The sequence below is a fragment of the Acanthochromis polyacanthus genome, chromosome 4 (assembly GCF_021347895.1).
Source record: "Acanthochromis polyacanthus isolate Apoly-LR-REF ecotype Palm Island chromosome 4, KAUST_Apoly_ChrSc, whole genome shotgun sequence".
Taxonomy (NCBI): Eukaryota; Metazoa; Chordata; class Actinopteri; family Pomacentridae; genus Acanthochromis; species Acanthochromis polyacanthus.
The window spans coordinates 39045176-39065510 of NC_067116.1; the positions used below are offsets into that span (position 1 = coordinate 39045176).

The following is a 20335-nucleotide window of genomic DNA, read 5'->3' on the forward strand; positions in this document are numbered from 1 at the left end:
AACCTCGAACAACTTCAATCCCTATCAATATAATGTATCATTAATCCCCCCTCATTAAAAATGCTGTCATACAAAACCTTTATTTTTAGCTACAGATTATCTGCTGACTGTTTGCTGAAGGTTGCTTTCAAAAGCAAACAAAACCTCCCCTACTCTAATAGCTTTACTCCATACAAATATCTGCCAATAGAGTTAGTTAACAACAAAAGATGTGGTTACTGGCGTGTGTGGAGGCATCATGGAGGCAAACTGACAATTTGCAAAAGGGGCAAAGTGAATTTGCATGAAACTAACAACACCGCATTTAATTTAAAGTGTTTTGCTCTTTCTGAAAGCGCTGCGAGTGTCCTGTCAGAAATGGGTCATTAGTCATTTTTGAAACCATGGGCTCGTATTTGAATGTCGCTGCCATTTTGAGGTTGTTTTCATTCAGTCACTTAATACCCGTGAACCAAAAAAAAGTGATTCCAAGCTGTCAGCTTCCACTATCTGCTGCCATTTCCGTTCCAATCAGCACCTGTGTGGCACTAAAAGCTGTGATGTTCTCCCACCTTTCCACTCTCTCCTAATACTTAGCTGTCATCCTTTCCTCTCTTTATCTCTCTGTATGTTCCTCTCTTGTCTTTGATCCAGCCCTTTGCTTATTTTCTCTCATTTAATGAAGTGTTGCCAACCAGTAATTACATTTTTACATGCTGCATAACAATCACCAAACAACTAAGGAACACCAGGTGAACACGGAGGTCATGAAAAATTGGACGAGATGAATGGAAGCTAATGTGTCATAAATGCAACATTGTGCTTAGTAAAAAACAACATGTATAGAAAAATAGCACCTCCAACAAGGTAAAACAATCCTCTAAATGGCCTATTTTAATTGTAGAAAATGCTTTCAGAGACTGTCTGTGGGTCCAGATTTGCATTAAAATGCAAACTGATAGGCAGTCGTTCTGATATTCTGGTGTCAGAGCTGCATTATGCTCGGATCTTCTAAGAATGTAACTGCTTTGTCCAAGAATGAAGTACGAAATGAATGCTTAAATGAATTACTTTGCTGTAGTGCTACCTTTAAACGAAGTACCAAAAATTTATGCTCATTTAGATTTCTTCCAAATGTCATATCAGATTTGATGGGGATTCTTCAAAGCATGAAACACTCAGCAGGTTTTAACCAAGACAACAGATGTCTGCAAACAGATGACCGTGTGAAGAGCTTAATCAGAAAAAGTAAAACCAAACAACAGTCTGGTCCCTCATGTCTGCAGGCTTCACTCCAGGCTAATGCACTTATATAACTTAGCAATTCTAAATTTAAAACATGATTCAGTTTATTAACTCAAAGCGTTGACTGAAATTAGGCCCAGCCAAGCAGATACAAAGCTTCATATGACCAGTAATCCTATTTCAATAAATTATTCCATATGAACAAACAAGCATGAAGGCTATTCTTTCGAGGTAATGAGCCGAGACAAAAAAAACTATTTGGAATGAAACGCTGATGTAGAAATGGAGAGCACTTAAGTAGTAAGGCAGAAAAGAAAATTATGGGTGCTGACCTTTCGGCAGAAAGTGTGCACATCTATGGGTACAGTGGATAATTTATTAGACTAGTCATCAAAAGGACAGTCTGCACAGTTGTCATGGAAATACATGAAATTTTCCTTTCCCAAAGAACATCTTGTCCATGTTGGTGTAAAGTTACATTGTAAACATGTCCATGTGGTGGGTTTTTTTCTTGTTTTTATAAATGAAAGAAGGCTGAGTGTTTCCACCTTCAAACTGCAAAGTACTGAAGTTCCAGGAATATGTATTTAAGAAACCACTCCTGTCACCTTGCAGGGTTGGACTTTCTGTATCATTTTCCTTCTTCTGTGTCTGAATTACTCCACTTCAACAACTTGCCAGTGTGTAGCTCATAGATCTGCACATTCTCAAGGAAACAACAGCTATGTGAAGGTGAGATGGAATTCTTTTCTTTGTGTAAATCTCTAAATATACATTTCTGATACACAGAGATGAGTTTTCAGGGATTTAATTAATGCCATGATAGGGACTTTAATAGTTGCATGCTGAAAGTTCATTCTCAACCTTGGAAATTAATTTGGCTTCTTGTTTGTACATAAATAAATTATCAAGTGAATGTAGTTTTAAAGACCTTCTGTGACCTCATCTGCACAGCAAATTCTGTGTGGGGCTGTCGACTCGAAGGCTTAAAAGACTTCTCTGTGTTAAAATGGTCCAGCTGCATTTTGCAAGGTCAAAATCAAGGCTTTAGCTGAAAAGACAACCTGAGCTGTTATGCTGGAGAGGGATGTACACAAACCAAATGGATCTCAGCGTCTTTAGAGGGTTTAAAATACCTGATTTAGCTGTAACATCTATGTTGTTTGCCTTAAGTAGTGATGAATGTTCTTTACAGCAGGTTTCTTAAGTGTTTAATTCAAAGGTCGATGCCTGTTTCTTATAACTTTTGCATTAAATTCAACACCACAAACAGGCAGCATCGGAACTCGCTCTGCTCGAACTTGACGCCTACACTATAGTAGTACAGCAATAACCAATTACCTGAAGAGACGGTTGTTTTACCGACACATCACAACTGCAAAAACAATTATTCCTATATAATTTTTTGATAGAGCAAGTTTGAGTTCTTTATTTTTGCAGCTCTCTGACTCAGAGACTGTCAAAACAAAGTAGCTACATAAATCACTGTGATCAAAACACACAAGGATTATATATTGCTTGGTGTTTTGCATCTATTTTGCATTAAAAAAAAACGATAAAATTGTGAGGACTGCCGTGCTCTACCCTACAATTAATATAATTTCAGTTGCTACAGAATGACTTGGCATCTTAGACAATCAGCTCATTTAAATAGCCATTTGGGAATGACTGGACGGTTTTCTGAAAAGCCAGGTATGGACACACACACACACACACACACACACACACACACACACACACACACACACACACACACACACACACACACACACACACACACACACACTACAGCAATTATCATTCATTGTTGCAAAAGAGTCAGAAACACAACAGCATTGTTGTTCAACCCCTGTTTCCTGCCTAGTATCCTCCTGTGGTTGAGCAACTAATGACTGTCCCCTCCAGACAGAAAAGAGGCATTGGCTCTTTGTTCAGATATCTTTAGCATCTTAAGCGTTATTTGGGTGGGTAGATTCGTGTGCAAAGACTTCTGCTTTGACACCAGAGACCAGAGTTCGTGTCGTTCCTCCTAAACAAAGGTCTGCCTTTTGCTCTTTTCAAATAATCTTTCCCTAACCTTGACCAAGAACTTTACTTGCGTAAGTCCTTAAACAAAGACTTGTGGATCTTTTTCCATCATTAAAATCCTTATTATATGAGGACATGCTGGGTCCAGCTTACCTCCTGACTCTCAGCATCCAATGTTGATGCTTTCAGTCATGATGGTAACATGGAAATGAGGTCAGATTGTTGGTTCGTTCTCAGCTCTGGTGACTAAAATATCCAAATTAGCATGCCTATAAAAGTTTAAATGGATATTAATGGTGCTCAGAAAATGAATCCCAAAGAATCCAACAATGATATTTGTGTTTGTTTTTACTTGTTTTTGTTGTTGTTTTGGGATTCTGCCTTCATCTGACAAAACGACAGAAAATATGGGAAAGAAAAGAGGAGACCGAGATGCAATGAGGGTCAAACCAGCAGGGAATTGAATCAGGAACACTGGGTCATGTCATATTTCCACTATTTTTCAGGGAAATTCAGGGACACTTTATGAAACTTTCCTAGATGAATAAAACATACGAATGAAAATAGAGATGCTGAATGTGTGCTGGCTGCATTTGTACATTTAATTCTTTTCCTGCCCTCCCTAAAACCACACACAGTATAAACAGACTTGCTTCTAAGTGCCAAAGTCCGTAGTATTCTGGAAGCAGTGAAGTAAAGATCTGACACTGAGATGATTTCACCTCAGGCAGCATGCACCCCGTCTGTGCTGCACTTTGGGTCAACAACAATTGGTGCAATAAATGGCGAGCTGTTTTTTTTTTTTTTTTTTTTTTTTTTTAGCTCCCTGTTTGAAATGCAGTGGCAGCAGAACCCTTGAGCAATATTCCATGTATTGATCCTGTGTCAACACTCTGACAAACTCACTTTACTATAAGAACACATGCATCTTGTGCAGTCCATTTCGCAAAGTAACGCAAGCATGAAGCTGATTCTTTCGGCAAGCGACTCGCAAACAATCTATTGATTCTTATCCGCTGCAGCATTTGAGGGGCTGCATCGTGCATCAGCTGACATTAGCTAACTTGCAAAAAATTATACATTTATATTGAGATTGCTTGGGTGGTGTTGCCTGTCCAGTATAATAATGTAGATTACATGGTTGAGGGAGCAGCACCTGAAGGACACAAGGATTACCAAGCTGTCCTTTAGCAGACTGCAAGCTTTTCTAAAATAAATAAATAAATGTTTGCACACAGCTGTGATGGACAGAACTCAAAATATTCTGGTCGCTGCACAGCCACATCTTTCTTTCTAAGTTCTAGGTCAAACACAGTTTTACTCCTGGCTGCTTCCACCAGTTCAAGTATTTATCTCTTCACTCTAATTCTGCCACACATGTCTTGTCTTTAATGTAGCAGTGCACAAATCATTGCATGTTCAGTCTTCAGTAAAAGTCAGATTGCAAGTAAACATGACAGCAGACAGTAGATTCCTTGAACAGGTCTGCACTGCAACAAAGGAGAGTCAAAAAAGTTGTTATTTCATCATTTTGGGGATGATTAAATCCTACTTTCCTCATCAAAGATAACTAATCTTGTCAAGCACCACTTGAATTCAGTTATAAGCTGCTTCAAGGTTGTGATTCCTCTTAGTGAGCCGAACTTTCAAAGGAACAAGTCTGAAAAGTACATTTCCCCTTGTATGTGAGGTGCTCTGCAGAATCTAACAAAAATTCTAATGACTGAATGCATTTTGGTTCTTGTTCTGATAATGTGTCTTTGATGAGAAAAAAACTGATTTAATCATCCTAAAATAAGGAAATAAAATGACTTTAATTGGATCTAATCTGCTGCTGCACTGGAGAGTAAAAATGTCTCAATTTTAAGAAGACGTAGCTTGATTGAATTTTAAAGTTTAATGAACGTGAGGTTACAGATAAATAATCTCGATTCAAGCATCTTTTAGTTGCATTTTTGACAATTCATTAGTATTAATGTAAATAGTTTTAAAACAAGTTTTATTTTTTGCACAAGCTACATTTTTCCACTAGCTTCTAGAAAAGTGAAATTTCATGCGTTAACATACAGTATTTGCTGACTAAACTTAAACCATTAAAGTTTCTAATATTTACTTTTTGAGCTGTAAATTCAGTTAGTAGTCAGACATTACATTTGTAGAATGGGCTAGTCCCGTATAACAAAGGAATGTTTTTGCTTCAAGAAAAATAAAATAAAATAAAAATGTGTATTGATGGCTTCATTTATTTTTATAGTGTCTATTTGCTGCTTTGGAAAGGCTCCAAGTCGACAGAATATAAGTGATTTCGATTAAACTTTTGTGTTTTACATCCTTGTAATATTGTAATTAATGAAAAAATGGCTTTTAGGAGTTAGATCTATTTAAATATTGAATCTTTCATCTCAATAATAAAGGTTTGTTTAAAGAATTTGTGTGCAGTGTGTGATGTTCAGACTCCCTCACAAGGAATGAATGAGAGCAAGGATCAAGGCGAGACAGCGAGGTAGAGTGGAGGGCAAGTCTGGATAAATCACAGAATTTGAAGACTTTCAGTCCCGCAGGCATTTCTGAGGATCAGACTGAAGTAAATATGTGGACACAGTGTGTCAGACTTCTGTCTCTTTTTGTCACATAAAGCAGCAGCAGAACAGCGACTGTTCCCAAAGTAGGCAAAAAAACAAACCCAAAAAACAACTCTAACAAGACGTGTTGCCAGAGACAGCTGTTGTGGGAAAAATCGCGTCGCTCTTAAAGTTTGGTGTCATTTTAATCCATAGTCAATTACTCAGGCTGAGCTGCCTGACATTTCTCCCTGTCAATCACCCGGCATGAGCGTTTTCACATATGACAGCATGCGTGGCTCGACAGGCCGAACAGGTGCGTTAGATGAGAAAATTTTACACAGATTCCCTCCTGTCCTAACAGGTAATTAACACTGTCAGATTTGTTCAGTGTGTGTGTGTGTGTGTGTGTTAGGCTTAATTGTTTTCTAATTTCCTTGATTGTGTACCCATCCCTCCCCCCTAGCCTTCTCCCAGAATAGGTATCATAGAATAATTGAACGCTTCTTGCATCTTTCTCGAACTAGCATGTCTATAAAACTCATCACATAATCTTCTTCCATTCCCTCACATGTCATCACAGTTGCACTGCATACAAAGTCCACTTCAGTCGAGTGGGTGGATGGAGATGAATGCAATGCATGTCCTCACATACATGCACGCTAAGGTTGCGCATTCACAGCTCCATAGAAATGAGGGATGGGTTGTCTTCTACATCCATCTACTTGTTTTGTATCATGTTGACAGAGCTGACTTTCAAAATTCAATTCGAAAACTGCACCCACAGATGCAATGAAACGTCACACACAAAGTTACATCATTCATTGCAGAAAAATGTGTTTTTTTTAATCAATAATGAAAGGCGTAGGTGAAGCATAAAGCTGAAGCACTGCGAGGTTTTCCTGCATTGTGGGAGATCTACAGGAGAAACTCAACAACCCACATGAAAGGAGAAAAAAACTATCGTATTCTCTTTCAGTATTTGTGACTCCTACACCACATTTCAATTAGCAACCTTCTTAACTAGTGCATATTTTTGGTATGCAGTATTTTCTATAGTGTGAAAGCTTGTTGGTAACCAAAGGATGCCTGTCAATAAATCCATTACTCGAATGGTGCAGCATTGTCTAATACAAATAAAGGTTTTATGTCCTTATTTCTCTCACTGTATTATTGATAATATACAGTACACTCACTATAGTGTGCAATACGTTATGTATTATAGCCTAGTTCCTATAAACAAAAATGTTCATCGTGTCATATATGACATGATGGATGGGAACAGAAAAATCTTCCACCTGAACACTTCATGAATTATTTAGAGGGATTTCTGGATGTTTTTTTTGGGGGGGCTTTTTTATCATTTATGTTCACTTTTTCATTTGCACTGACAATTTAAAGCAAAACCTGAAGATGATGTTATTCATAAAAGAAGAGAGCTCCCAAACAGCCTCTTTAGTTGTTTCTCCCTCAACTTATCTGTGGATGGAAAAGCCTTGGTTATCGAATGCACAAAGGAAGAATACAGTATCTGGTTTAGTTTATTTAGAGACCAGTTTGTGCATTTAAATCCAATATGTTCCAGGAAAACAGCACAGATTTTTCTTTTACGTTGATGAATCTCATCAAAAAAAGCAGAGGTGAGAAGTAGCATTTACTCCATCATATGTAAGATAAGATAAGATAGAACTTTATTGATCCTGAAGTAAATTCTTATGCCATATATTGCTCAGAAAAGAATAAAATGAGAATAAATGATAAATGCAATGTCTAAAAAGTAGGAGAGCAACAAGATATAAGTTCAAAACATGAATGAATTATAATAAGACTTGGATGTAAAATGTAATGCAGGCAATGATAATAAGGGAACAAGTAATATCACACATGGTGATGAAATATTGCAGACGAAATTGAAATGTTACACCTGAAAGTGGAATATTGCAGATGTACTTATGTAACTATTTAAATTAAACTGTGTCCCAAAAGTATTTTAACAGAGCATTTTTATAACTGTTGCTTCAGTGGCTTTTCAGAGAAAAATCATCACATTTACTTTGTTGTATTTGAATGCATTCATCATGATATCTTGATTTAAATACCATTTTATGCCTATCCATTTATCCATTTATGCATCCAGTTGTATTGGCACAACTCTGCGCAGACTATTTTTATTTCTCCTGGACATGATTGATGTAATATTCTACCCACAGATGGTGAGCACATCTGTATTTAATAAACAGTGATATACAGGTCACTTCACTACGTTCTAATGAGCCTGCATGACTCATCTGATATTAGACAATTTATTCAAAAATGTCAGACTTGCTGTTGGCTTGACTTAGTTAGCCACTGTTTTGAAATGTGTTACAATTATGCAAGCTGAAACTGTGTATTGCAATCTGACATATTTCATATTTACTCATATTTATATGGATTTGTGTCGAGGTGAAAGGACACAGTGACATCTACACATATCTGATTTCCTAATGATAATAGAATTTAATATATATATTATGTGCAATATGATTGAGTATCTCCACCAACCTCTCAATAAAGCTTCAGTGCAGATATACACAAATAATATACTGCTCCAGGTGATTTCAACGTGATAATTTCTCATTTCAGTTTAGGGTAACAGTTTTTGGACGTGTAAAATGTTGGCCAACATAACACAGTTGAGTCACACAGTCACTGTGCTCAGTGGGACTTGTAGACGGAAATCTGGATCTGCGGCGCCATCTGCTGGAAATATAATCAAATAAAATGACATAATCTGTTTAATGTAAAAAGAAATCTAAACAACAAGAATAAGACAAAGAAATATTTTAAATTCAAAAGATTGAAAGTAACATAAGCTCAAGGTAAACACTTATTACAGATTAATATAATAAATATAGGTTATTTTACATTTTGACAATCAAGTAAAGTTAGATGTTTGGTCCACTGAACATTTGTTTTTTGACAAAAGATTGAGTCAAATTTTATTTTAAAAATCAGCATTAATGTTCCTTAGTGAAAAAGCTAACATCATCTAAGTACAATTTTCATTCAGTCCGAACTGGAATTGCAAATTATAATGCCACTGTTAGACATATGTCATATTGAGTGCTGACATTACACAATGTGACTGTGACTAACATACGTCCCAAAGAGTGACGAAATGAAATAAAACACACAAAAAATTATAAACAGAGACACAGTAACGTCCATGATGTAGCTACTGCACATGCAGTATTGACACCATTACCAAACAGGATTACTAACGTAGGCTGACTGAATTCAGGATTATGGCTGGTGACATTTTGAGTATAAGAAATGTAAATATTCAATCACATATGACAGGGCGTAGAGAAGCAATTTTACACAAAGAGATGTCACAAAATCACAAAATTTGCTCATTTAGGTGCAACAGAATGTGCTATTGGTCTGCACAAATATTTTTGAACAGTTTTATGGATGATCATCAAGAAAACACAGTCAAGCTTTCACTGCGCTTCGTGAGACTTTCTGGCTGAAGCCAAAAGAGAGAAATCAGGCTTTTAAACTCAAAACATTCCAACACAGTGATATAAGCTCAAGGTGCGTAACGATGCTGCGTGATGACGCAGGCGACAGACGTACGCAGTATAAAGCCCTGTTTTCTGACGTCAGTGGCCTCTTCCCTGCCTATGCCCTCGTGAGGTGGGCAGTGTAAAATTTCTTGTCTCTCTTCTCCACCAAGAGAATCCAAAACCATCCGTCAAAATGGTGAGTTCTTTACTTTTCTTTGATTAATAAACGAGTTTTTGGGTCCACGACACGTGATCAGCGTCCATATTAGCCCTCTCAGATGAATATTGCACCGATGTTGTGTGACTTGCGTATTATGGTATGGCTTGGTACAAAAATGGCAACCATTTTGTTTTCCCTTTAGCTTCGAACGGCCACCAAGACTTACTAAAAGCTGTTGTGGGCTGTTGTTAAAGCATGTTATCCTACCTGCGGTTGTTACAGTACTGGGCGAACATCGAGAGACCCTTGTAAAAGTAGAAATGTTTAACTGTGGGGGCCTCTGCGGTGTTAGCTAACTTTGACAGCGTCTTGTGCTAGTTAGCTGGTGATCCAGTAAATTGTCGTTCTTGTCGGTTAAAATGAACGGGAGTCGGGATTAGACTGTGTAGTTTTAACATATCGTTCGTTTTGGGTGAAGGACCATGAACAAAATGTGATTTTTGAAGTTGTTTCGTGTCGTAGGAATAACTTGCCGGTATTTCGGTTCTGCCGGTGTTAGCATTTAGCATAAGTCCAACGTCTGTACACGTGGCCTATTCATGGCGACACTATGCCGGGTGTTGCTGATATGAATCTGTTTATAAAGTCGTTTTATAGATGACATTGACCCTTTAGTCAATTATCAGTTGTTATAAACAGAATATACTCGCAAATCTTGGCAAATGAGTTCTGGATTTTTTGTGGCCTCACCATAGACAACAATAACGTCATCTTTGGTGATGGCGGACTCGCACCACCCAGGGTGGAAGTGCAGAGCATTTTAGATTAACTTGCGTCAGCAACAATGTCAGCTGGCTTGCGGGTACTGCCGAGGTACCAGATAAATGTGCACTACGTACTTATAACTATGAATTAACTACAAGAATATGCCAGAAGTACACTGTTAACAATGCTGTTGGTCTCTTGGCACATCTTCAGGTTACATCACGTCATGTCGAGGCACGACAATTTCCAGCTGTTTCTACATTTTAGGATTGCATGTCATTGAATATGCGCTACATATTTTAGTAAGGTAGCAACAATAATCACCAAGCCCAACCACAGTTCAGACAGAGGATCATATGTGAAATCTTATATTTTGGTTAGGGTGAGAGAAAGTTACACAAATGTTTGAATTAATTTAATATGTATTTTTCCCCTTAGGTGAACTTTACCGTAGACCAGATTCGTGCCATCATGGACAAAAAGGCCAACATCCGTAACATGTCTGTGATTGCCCACGTTGACCATGGAAAGTCAACTTTGACAGATTCTCTGGTGTCGAAGGCTGGTATCATTGCCTCAGCTCGTGCTGGAGAGACTCGTTTCACAGACACCCGCAAGGACGAACAGGAGCGTTGCATTACCATCAAGTCTACGTAAGTATTTTAGCACATTTGTAACTCCATTCTTAACTTGTGACTCTTTCCAACAATTATGTGTTTGATGGCAAGTAAGATTTGTATGAGTAGTGTAGGTAAATTCCTGTAAACCTGAAGAATTGGATTTTTTGAAGTGTTGTGAAGTTTTAATTTGTTTTATTACCATGCAGGGAGGATCCACAATGGGGAAAATATATTTTTTAAAAATTGAACAAAAATGGCTAATGTCATTTTCGTCATTAACACTTGCAATTACTCAACTAAGAAATTAACTGATGTGGCACAGATTTTATAACCATGTCCTTTCAACTAATTTACCAGTTGTTACCTAAGCATCCAGCCAGAATTGATAAAAATGGACATGCTTGTCTCAGCTGCATGTTACCTTAATGTTCTGTATTGTTACGTTTTAGCATTTCATAAGCTTGAAAAGCAATGTCTACTTAATATTCATCTGAGATTTTGCATCTCATTTTTGTGCCAACATCTGAGTTTGTCAAATGTCAGATTAATGTCGGCCCTTGTTTTAATTATAAAACATCTGATAGCACTGTCACATTGTGCTAAGCACATGTTGAGACATGCTGATCGTACTGTTCACGATTAAAGTTTTCTCAGTTAGCTGATCATTAAGCATTGTATTAAAATTTTCAAGTGAATGAAAATTTGTTTATTTTAAGGAATGCAGTTCTTAATGATCGTTCAGTAGGCTATTGTTTGCAATTATTTATCCATATTTTTGTATAAACACATGCCTATCATGATGTAATACATATGTGTAGTTAAAAATCTGCTAGCCTTTCTCTAAGTTTGAGTGGAATTTTTAACATTACAAGGGGCAGCTGTTCTTTTCATAGAGTAATGTTGAACATTTAAATTTCTCTTGCCTGCAGAGCCATCTCCTTGTACTACGAGCTCGGCGAAAACGACCAGGCCTTCATTAAGCAGGCCAAAGATGGATCTGGCTTCTTGATCAACCTGATTGACTCACCAGGGCACGTTGACTTCTCCTCTGAGGTGACTGCTGCTCTCCGTGTCACTGATGGAGCCCTGGTTGTTGTGGACTGTGTTTCTGGTAAGCAGGCTAGTTGAACAATTTCACCTACTTGTATTAATTTGGCAGGCAAAAAATAAATAAATGGATGTCCGTCCAAATAGAGATGCCCAGCATATAAATACTCGGCTGTTTGTTATAGAAGTAAGTTGGGTGGGAGATTGGCCCATATATTCTGAAATAATAAGAACTGGATTACCATGTGTTTCATGGACAGTTGTCATTAACAGGTTAGTTCAAGCCCAAAATAAGAGCTGAGGTGCTATTTAGATTCCAAGTCGTCTGTCAATTTAGTTTACCATAATCAATAGTTTGCTCCTCTCAGGAAATTGAAAAATTGCTATGAAGAGCAGAGTAGTAGTGAAATTGGCTTTTGAGAAAGAACCTGACTCTCGAGATCAGTGAAATATGTGCTCTCCCTGGTTTTCTTGTAGGCTTAACACTGTATTTTCCATTTTACAGCCTATGTAACTCTCACATGCACAACTGAGAGTCCTATTCCAAGTGTTAATAGCTGCTTTGTGTATTTCTACCAGGTGTGTGTGTGCAAACTGAGACCGTGCTCCGTCAGGCCATTGGTGAGCGCATCAAGCCAGTCCTGATGATGAACAAGATGGACCGTGCCTTGTTGGAGTTGCAGCTTGAACCTGAAGACCTTTACCAGACCTTCCAGCGTATCGTAGAGTCTGTCAATGTCATCATCTCCACCTATGGAGAGGATGAGAGCGGACCTATGGGTAACATCATGGTGAGTTGTTGTCTGTAGCTTCAAGGTGCAGCACACACTTGCCTTTTTGTGTGTGGGTGCGTTCTTGCACAAGTTATGATAAAATGAAGCACAAATGGTTTAGTAACTTGAATGCTAGTGTGAAATGCTGTTTTTATTCAGCATGTATGCATTTAGGTACCCATTTACACTCAAATGGCTGGTCAGTGTATGTCAAACAATAAGATTTCATGTGTTATCTCTAATGCCAAATTTGATTTTATCTAATGTTCTTTGAAAAACTGGTTGTCAAAAAGGTGATTTGAGTACAGATTTTAAAACTGATATGAAGTCCAGTTTGTATCAAATTGAATACGCAGTCATAAACTATGTCGAATTGAAAGATCATAACTAAATTGAGACAACGTGAGCGACTCTTACCTTCCACAGTAACATCACAAAAGTAGTTATGAACAAAACAACGCCAAACATTAATTGAAGCTTTTATAATTGCAAACATACTGATGTAGTATTGTCTCTTGTGTAGGTTGATCCAGTGATTGGCACTGTTGGCTTCGGCTCTGGACTCCATGGCTGGGCATTCACCCTGAAGCAGTTTGCTGAAATGTATGCAGCCAAGTTTGCTGCCAAAGGCAACACCCAGATGACAGCAGCTGAGCACTGCAAGAAGGTGGAAGACATGATGAAGAAGCTGTGGGGAGACAGGTGCGTCTCGGACATGTACCTTGATTGACAAACGTGTGATTGGAGAACATGGCTACCAGCAGTGGAAAAGTGGCGCACACAAAGGATCTTTCTGATGTAGCTGTATCTATTATATTTGTTAATATTTACCTCTTTGCTATTCAAGGTACTATGACACGGACTCTGGAAAGTTTTCCAAGTCTCCTAATGGACCTGAGGGAAAAAAATTATCCCGCACCTTCTGTGCTCTTGTGCTGGACCCCATCTTCAAGGTAATGAGACTTATGAATTATTTAAATAAATAATGTTGAAAGGATAGTGCATTTGGAGTGGAAGACAGTAAGGCTGAAATATTTTGTTAGCAGTTGCTCTGTATGCCTGCAAGTGATGATTTGAAAATTCTTCACTTTGACCTGACTAATCAGTGATGATAACCTTCAGCCTGAGCAGGCACAGAGTACAGAAATTTTACTTGCATCCTGACTTTTCTCATGTTAATCTACATTCTAATTCAAATTGACTTCCTTCTAGGTGTTTGATGCCATCATGAACTTCAAGAAGGAGGAAACTGCCAAGCTGATCACTAAGATGGACATCAAGTTGGATGCTGAGGACAAAGACAAGGAGGGTAAGCCTCTCCTGAAGGCTGTCATGCGCCGCTGGCTGCCTGCTGGAGAAGCCCTTCTGCAAATGATCACCATTCATCTGCCTTCCCCTGTCACGGCCCAGAAGTACCGCTGTGAGCTTCTGTATGAAGGACCTCCTGATGATGAGGCTGCCATGGGTAGGAATCTGATTTCATTTCATTTTGCTCATGCACAAGAATGGAGTAGATCTGGGAAGGGCAGAAAGGCTGATTGCCAGTGCTTATTTGATGAATTGGTCACACAGGTATCAAGAACTGTGACCCCAAGGCTCCTCTGATGATGTACATCTCCAAGATGGTCCCCACCAGTGACAAGGGTCGCTTCTATGCCTTTGGTCGTGTGTTTTCTGGGTCTGTGTCCACTGGCCTGAAGGTTCGCATCATGGGACCAAACTTTGTCCCTGGAAAGAAGGACGACCTGTACTTGAAGCCAATTCAGAGGTAAGTTTCAATATCTGACCTGTTGATCAACTATGAGAGGTGAACTTATTCTGTATTTGGTAACCTCTGAATTGAACTACCTTGCTCTCTGTCAGGACCATTCTGATGATGGGCCGCTATGTTGAACCCATTGAAGATGTGCCTTGTGGTAACATCGTGGGTCTGGTTGGTGTGGACCAGTTCCTTGTCAAGACCGGAACTATTACAACCTACGAGCAGTCGCACAACATGAGGGTGATGAAATTCAGTGTCAGCCCTGTGGTGAGAGTTGCTGTGGAGGCCAAGAACCCTGCCGACCTGCCCAAGCTTGTGGAGGGCTTGAAGCGTCTGTCAAAGTCCGATCCCATGGTCCAGTGTATCATTGAGGAGTCTGGAGAACATATCGTGGCTGGAGCTGGAGAGCTGCATCTGGAGATCTGCCTGAAAGATTTGGAAGAGGACCATGCTTGTATTCCTCTGAAGGTGATAAATCGAAAAACAAATTTAATGAGTTTTTTTCATTAGCCATAGAAATAAAATGGACAGCTGTGTTGAATTATACTGTCCTAGAGGTGAACATTGATGACTTGTCATTTTCTTTTTAGAAATCCGACCCAGTGGTGTCGTACCGTGAGACCGTCAGCGAAGATTCAAGTGTCATGTGTCTGTCAAAGTCACCCAACAAGCACAACCGTTTGTTCATGAAGGCTCGTCCCTTCCAAGAAGGTCTGGCAGAGGACATCGAGAAGGGTGAGGTTACCGCTCGCCAGGAGATGAAAGCCCGTGCCCGTTACCTTGCTGATAAGTATGAGTGGGATGTCGGTGAGGCCAGAAAGATCTGGTGCTTCGGACCTGATGGAACTGGCCCCAACATGCTGGTCGATGTTACCAAGGGAGTGCAGTACCTCAATGAGATCAAGGACAGCGTTGTGGCTGGTTTCCAGTGGGCCGTCAAGGAGGTAAGAGCTCTAACCTATGCAATGCAGTTGTTTTTTATATTTATCAGTTGATATACCTTGAACTTACAAATTGTCTGAATGTTGTTTAGGGTGTCCTCTGTGAAGAGAACATGCGTGCCATTCGCTTTGACATCCATGACGTGACCCTGCACACAGATGCTATTCACCGTGGTGGTGGTCAGATCATCCCCACAGCCCGCAGAGCCTTGTATGCTTGTGAGCTCACAGCAGAGCCCAGGCTTATGGAGCCTGTCTACCTGGTGGAGATCCAGGCAAGTTGCACAGGAGATATAGCCTTCTGCGTTTCTCATAGTCATCTGACATGAATTTAGCCCTGTAATTGCTGTATAAAATGTGATTTGCAGTGCATGATAGTTGAGTTTTTATCAATCATTTGCTTGGTTTATCTCATAAATGGCTTCCTTATAATTTCAACAGCACATAGTTTCAGTGTGACTCACTAGCTCCTATCTACTCTGCAGTGTCCTGAGACAGCAATGGGTGGAATCTACGGTGTGTTGACCAGGAGACGTGGTCATGTGTTTGAGGAGGGCAGAGTAATGGGAACACCCATGTATGTCATCAAGGCCTATCTGCCTGTCATGGAATCCTTTGGTAAGTCTTCTTTCAAACCAGTGCTGGTTTTGTCACTTGATTATTGATGTATCTTCAGGCTTTTTTGCACAAGTTCTCAACATATTGTAATCACAATTTGGAGAATTATGCAATAGATTTTCATACTGGAAGACAAGGTATGTGAAATGGCTGTTGGTTTCTTCAGTCAAACTGAAATTTTTGACACTGTCCATTTTACTCTGGGTTTGAAGTCTTAGAATGCTTAGTAAGTATAGAATGTTATCATCCTTGTATTGTTTTAGGGGAGTTATGCCGTGTGCCCAGTAGATGCATTTTTTCCACATGTAAAAGTGCCACATCTGAAAATCGTCCGCTTTGTTTGTCACTAGTGGGCCACTACGTGGACACATGACAGTACTTTCAGGTTGAGAGTCCGGCAGATGTTTGACCAACTTTGTCTTTTATTTCGAAAAAACTTCAGGGAAAAGTAGTTCTGAAAGCATTTAAGGGAAATAAGCTGTGCAGTCGCTGAATCTGTCCTCGTTTTAGTTCTACGACAGCTAGTTTAGACATTTGAAAAAATTTGGCAGTGCGTTGGATCCCCAGATACTACATTGAATTTGCATGAAGTAGAAGTGGAGTCTACTTCATGAAAATGAGCTGCAGCCTGTTCCAGGGAGACGCACCGGATGGCAGCTCGAAACACACCGCATGCTCCGGTCGGGTTGCGGTGCATTTGGAGCTGTGATCCAGTGTGTCCCCCTTTAGTCTCTTAAGCTTTGACTCTCAAGCTGAAACCGTTGCCATGTGACCACGTAGTAGCCTGCTAATGACCGCCCACCTTATTTGCAATTCTCAGATGTGGCACGTTTACATGCTGGAAAAATGCGTAGTGGACACGTGGCTTTACTTGAAAGAAGTAATTTATGCGCTACAAGTATTAAAGAAACCACTTCTCTGTAGGGGAGATGGTTTGGACTTTTCCTAATAGAAGCTACCATACTGTGTGTTTTTACAAATGAAGGTAGTTGGATATTAAAAATATTATTACAATATTCTTAATTTCACTTTGTGATGACATGTCTTCTTCCATGCATCTTCATTTTTCAGAGTTGATTGTTTAACTACTTGTCCAATTGTACAACTGACGTGTAGCCTTTCTAAATTAAAAGCCCCTAGCTGTTGACCAAAGGGGAAGACTCTTTTTTTTTTTTTTTTTTGCGTTTATGACTGCTTCACTGTACTTGTGATCCTCATTCACAGCAGGTATTGATGTGTGCTGCTCTGTCCGTTCACAGGTTTCACAGCCGATCTTCGTTCCAACACTGGTGGCCAGGCCTTCCCACAGTGTGTGTTCGACCATTGGCAGATCCTCCCTGGAAACCCACTGGAGGTGTCAACCAAGCCCGGTACCGTTGTCATTGAGACACGCAAGCGCAAGGGTCTCAAAGAAGGTGTCCCAGCCTTGGACAACTACCTGGACAAATTGTAAAAGCCTGAACCCTACTTGGCTCGTTTCATTCCTCTCTATCCAACAAAAATTAAGTCAGCATTGTGGGACCGGACTGTACAGAACACAGTGAGCACTATAGATTGCCAAAAGAAACGATAATAATGAAGAAACAACTGAAAAAATTGTAAACAATTAATAAAAGAAAATAAAAACTTTATGGTTCAGGCTTTGTTTTTGTTTCATGGAGATGATCATGACTGCTATATTACACTAAGTCAAAGATTGAAAGAGCTTGTTTCATGATAGTTGTTTTATATTGTGTGAGGGAAGTTTTCATATGAAACGGTATAATCTAACAGGTATTATTTAGCTTTCATTTCAGGGTTCTACACTGTAGCATCATGTTTACAATATATTGACTTAAAGATCCTGTATCGTGCCTCATGTGTCCGCAGTGTGTCTTTTTTCCCTCTGCTCAAGATACTGCAAAGATGATTAATATCGTCATGACTGTATAACCCCTGGTTATAGAATTGTTCTAAACAGGCTGTATGCTTGGGAAAATCAACCAGCTGCTTCTTTTCCCTCCCATGTTGTAAAGAACTTGCCAGCTGCATCTGTGAATGAAAGCTGACTTATTAGTTGGTTTGATGTTTCATAGCACCTTGCTCTGTTGTGTTTTTTTTTATTGTATGGTCAGCACCAAAGACTTCAAACTACATGCAACTATAAAATATGTCAATATTAATACCTCATTACATTATTGGATATTTAAGCTTAATTTGCAGGTACCAGTTTCTAGAATAAGGAGTTTGCAGCCCTTGTTGGCTTTGTCATGTTAGAATTTTAAACTCTTGAAAGATGTTACATTAACCCTTTGGAAACACGATGGTTGAGGTTTTTTTTTAACATTGGTTTGGAAAAAGTAAGTGAAGATGTAAGAGCATTGGTGTTGACAGTAGGTACAACCTAAAGTATGTTGAACATCCTGCACACCTCAATCAAAATTCCTGATGCTAAATCATAGCAGTGCTAGGTCGAGAATGGTTGGCAGGACTTCCATGTATAGGTAACTTTACCCTGCTCACTCTTGCAAATACACCAAAAAGATCAATAATTCTACCACTTCATTGTTTGAGAATGAAAGGAACTGTTAAAGGCATTCTACACATGATGAATTTGATAAAAAAATGTTCCCCTCTAATGATGATCCACATAAGTTTATAAAGGGATGGTACTGAATTAATCTACTAAAACTTTACTTCAAAACTGTCAGTCGAACTTGCTGTTGTATCATTGTGTGCAACGTGAGCAGGTGTGTTACATTTAAATGTCAGGAAATGTACGTGCTTCTGACAACTTCTGCTCTGAGTGCTTAAACTTTTAAAAAGAATCTGTAGTCCTGAACGCTCATTAGAAATACTTCTACAGTCACGTTATGTTTTGCCGGAACTGACGTCTAAACTCTGACAAAACAAAATCTCAAAAACAGAAATCAGATTTTTGTCAGGGCCTTTCAAATTAAAGTTCTATTACCTTAAAATTCCCCAAATCTGTATCCTAAAAAACACATTATTCCAAAACTAAAAGAAACCTTTTATTTTGTTACAAATGTGTGCACTTTTTGTGAAAGTGATAAAGCAACAACACACCAGTTACCAAAGCAGTTTGGGATGATTTAAATGATTGATTGTAAACTACAATATTTTATTTCACCATATGGAAGTTTCAACTATAAGATAAACTCAAACACATGGGATATATGATTAGCTGAATTCATTCATCAAACAGGATGTCTTTAGACAACTTCAAACCACTCCAAAGAAAAGCATTTACCTTCCTAGCTGCTTTAAACGTCATTAAAACCCAAAATTGCCAACAGTTACACTTTTATGACTAACAAGAGACCTTCAGACTTGTTAAAACACACTTAGTAACTTGTATTTGTTCATTGCATGTTCAGTGATTTGATGTAATTCAGTGTGAAATTGTAGGAAACGTGGACTTCATTGTTTTTGTGGAGAGAAAATTGTTAAAGATTTAAAACACCCCAAACAAATTGAGAGCAGCATAGTTACATATTATAATCCCTGGTGGACAGTGGAACACTAGTAAGATAGATACATTCTAGTTTGATTATGTCAATGAGAAGAAAACTCAGGACGACAAGCATCTGCAGGGTGGCAAAGCAGATAAGACATTCTCATGAAGATCTTCTCTCATTTACGTGTATTTATTACCACCTTGTCAATGACGACTTTGGGCAAAGGGTGAGATACGCCCTGGACAAGTTGTCAGTCCATGTTAGTAACAGACAACCGTGCACACTAACAGCAAAAAATACTGAACTAAAATATAAATTCTTTATTTAAATAATTTAAAGCCACACCTAGCTATAGTAGGAGTCAGTTTAATCGTCCAGAATTTGGCACTCTATGCACTGCTGAAAAACTTTATATTCACAGTTGGCTAAATCTTCTAATCATAACAATAAAACAAAGCAAAAAAACATCACATCATCCCGATCCTGGCTTCCCTCCACTGGCTATCTGTGCATTTTAGGATTGCTTTAAGATTTTGTTGTTCATTGTTAAAGCTTCCCAGAGTTTGGTCCCAGGCTATAAAATAGAAATGCTGACCTTATATGAGCCAGTTTGCAGACTTCGATCATCAGCTGAGGTCATTCTGAATGTTCAAGGCTGCAGAATCAATCTCTTCCTTGAAATCACCTCTTAAAACCCCATTTTATTGACTTGCTTTTATGTGATGTTGTCTCTTTCACTTTCTTTTACTCAGTGCTATGGCATTTCTGATATTTTTTTATGATTTTGTTTGTGTCAGGTGATAATTCTTTTATTGATTTAGGTGTAT

General features: G+C 38.8%; 1 protein-coding gene and 1 non-coding gene across 2 annotated transcripts; both read left to right on the forward strand.

Moving 5' to 3' along the window:
* The first annotated feature begins 9433 nt into the window (after positions 1-9433).
* Positions 9434-17681, forward strand: LOC110949399 (elongation factor 2-like). The gene is made up of 13 exons (XM_022191471.2): positions 9434-9560; positions 10728-10942; positions 11839-12020; positions 12536-12747; positions 13253-13431; positions 13577-13682; positions 13942-14194; positions 14302-14497; positions 14593-14959; positions 15082-15435; positions 15525-15707; positions 15918-16050; positions 17310-17681. Exons 1-13 carry the CDS (start codon positions 9558-9560, stop codon positions 17501-17503), a joined length of 2577 nt encoding a protein of 858 aa, XP_022047163.1. The 5' UTR covers positions 9434-9557; the 3' UTR covers positions 17504-17681.
* LOC127533826 (small nucleolar RNA SNORD37) lies at positions 13791-13858 on the forward strand. Its single transcript, XR_007941701.1, has one exon. It is a non-coding gene; the product is annotated as a small nucleolar RNA SNORD37 (small nucleolar RNA).
* Positions 17682-20335: the final 2654 nt, after the last annotated feature.

What these genes read in the sequence shown, in the direction of transcription:
- LOC110949399 (XM_022191471.2), top strand. An exon ending in GACCTATGGGTAACATCATG is followed by an intron (nt 12,748 to 13,252) that starts GTGAGTTGTTGT and finishes TCTCTTGTGTAG; the next exon opens with GTTGATCCAGTGATTGGCAC. An exon ending in TGCTGGACCCCATCTTCAAG is followed by an intron (nt 13,683 to 13,941) that starts GTAATGAGACTT and finishes ACTTCCTTCTAG; the next exon opens with GTGTTTGATGCCATCATGAA.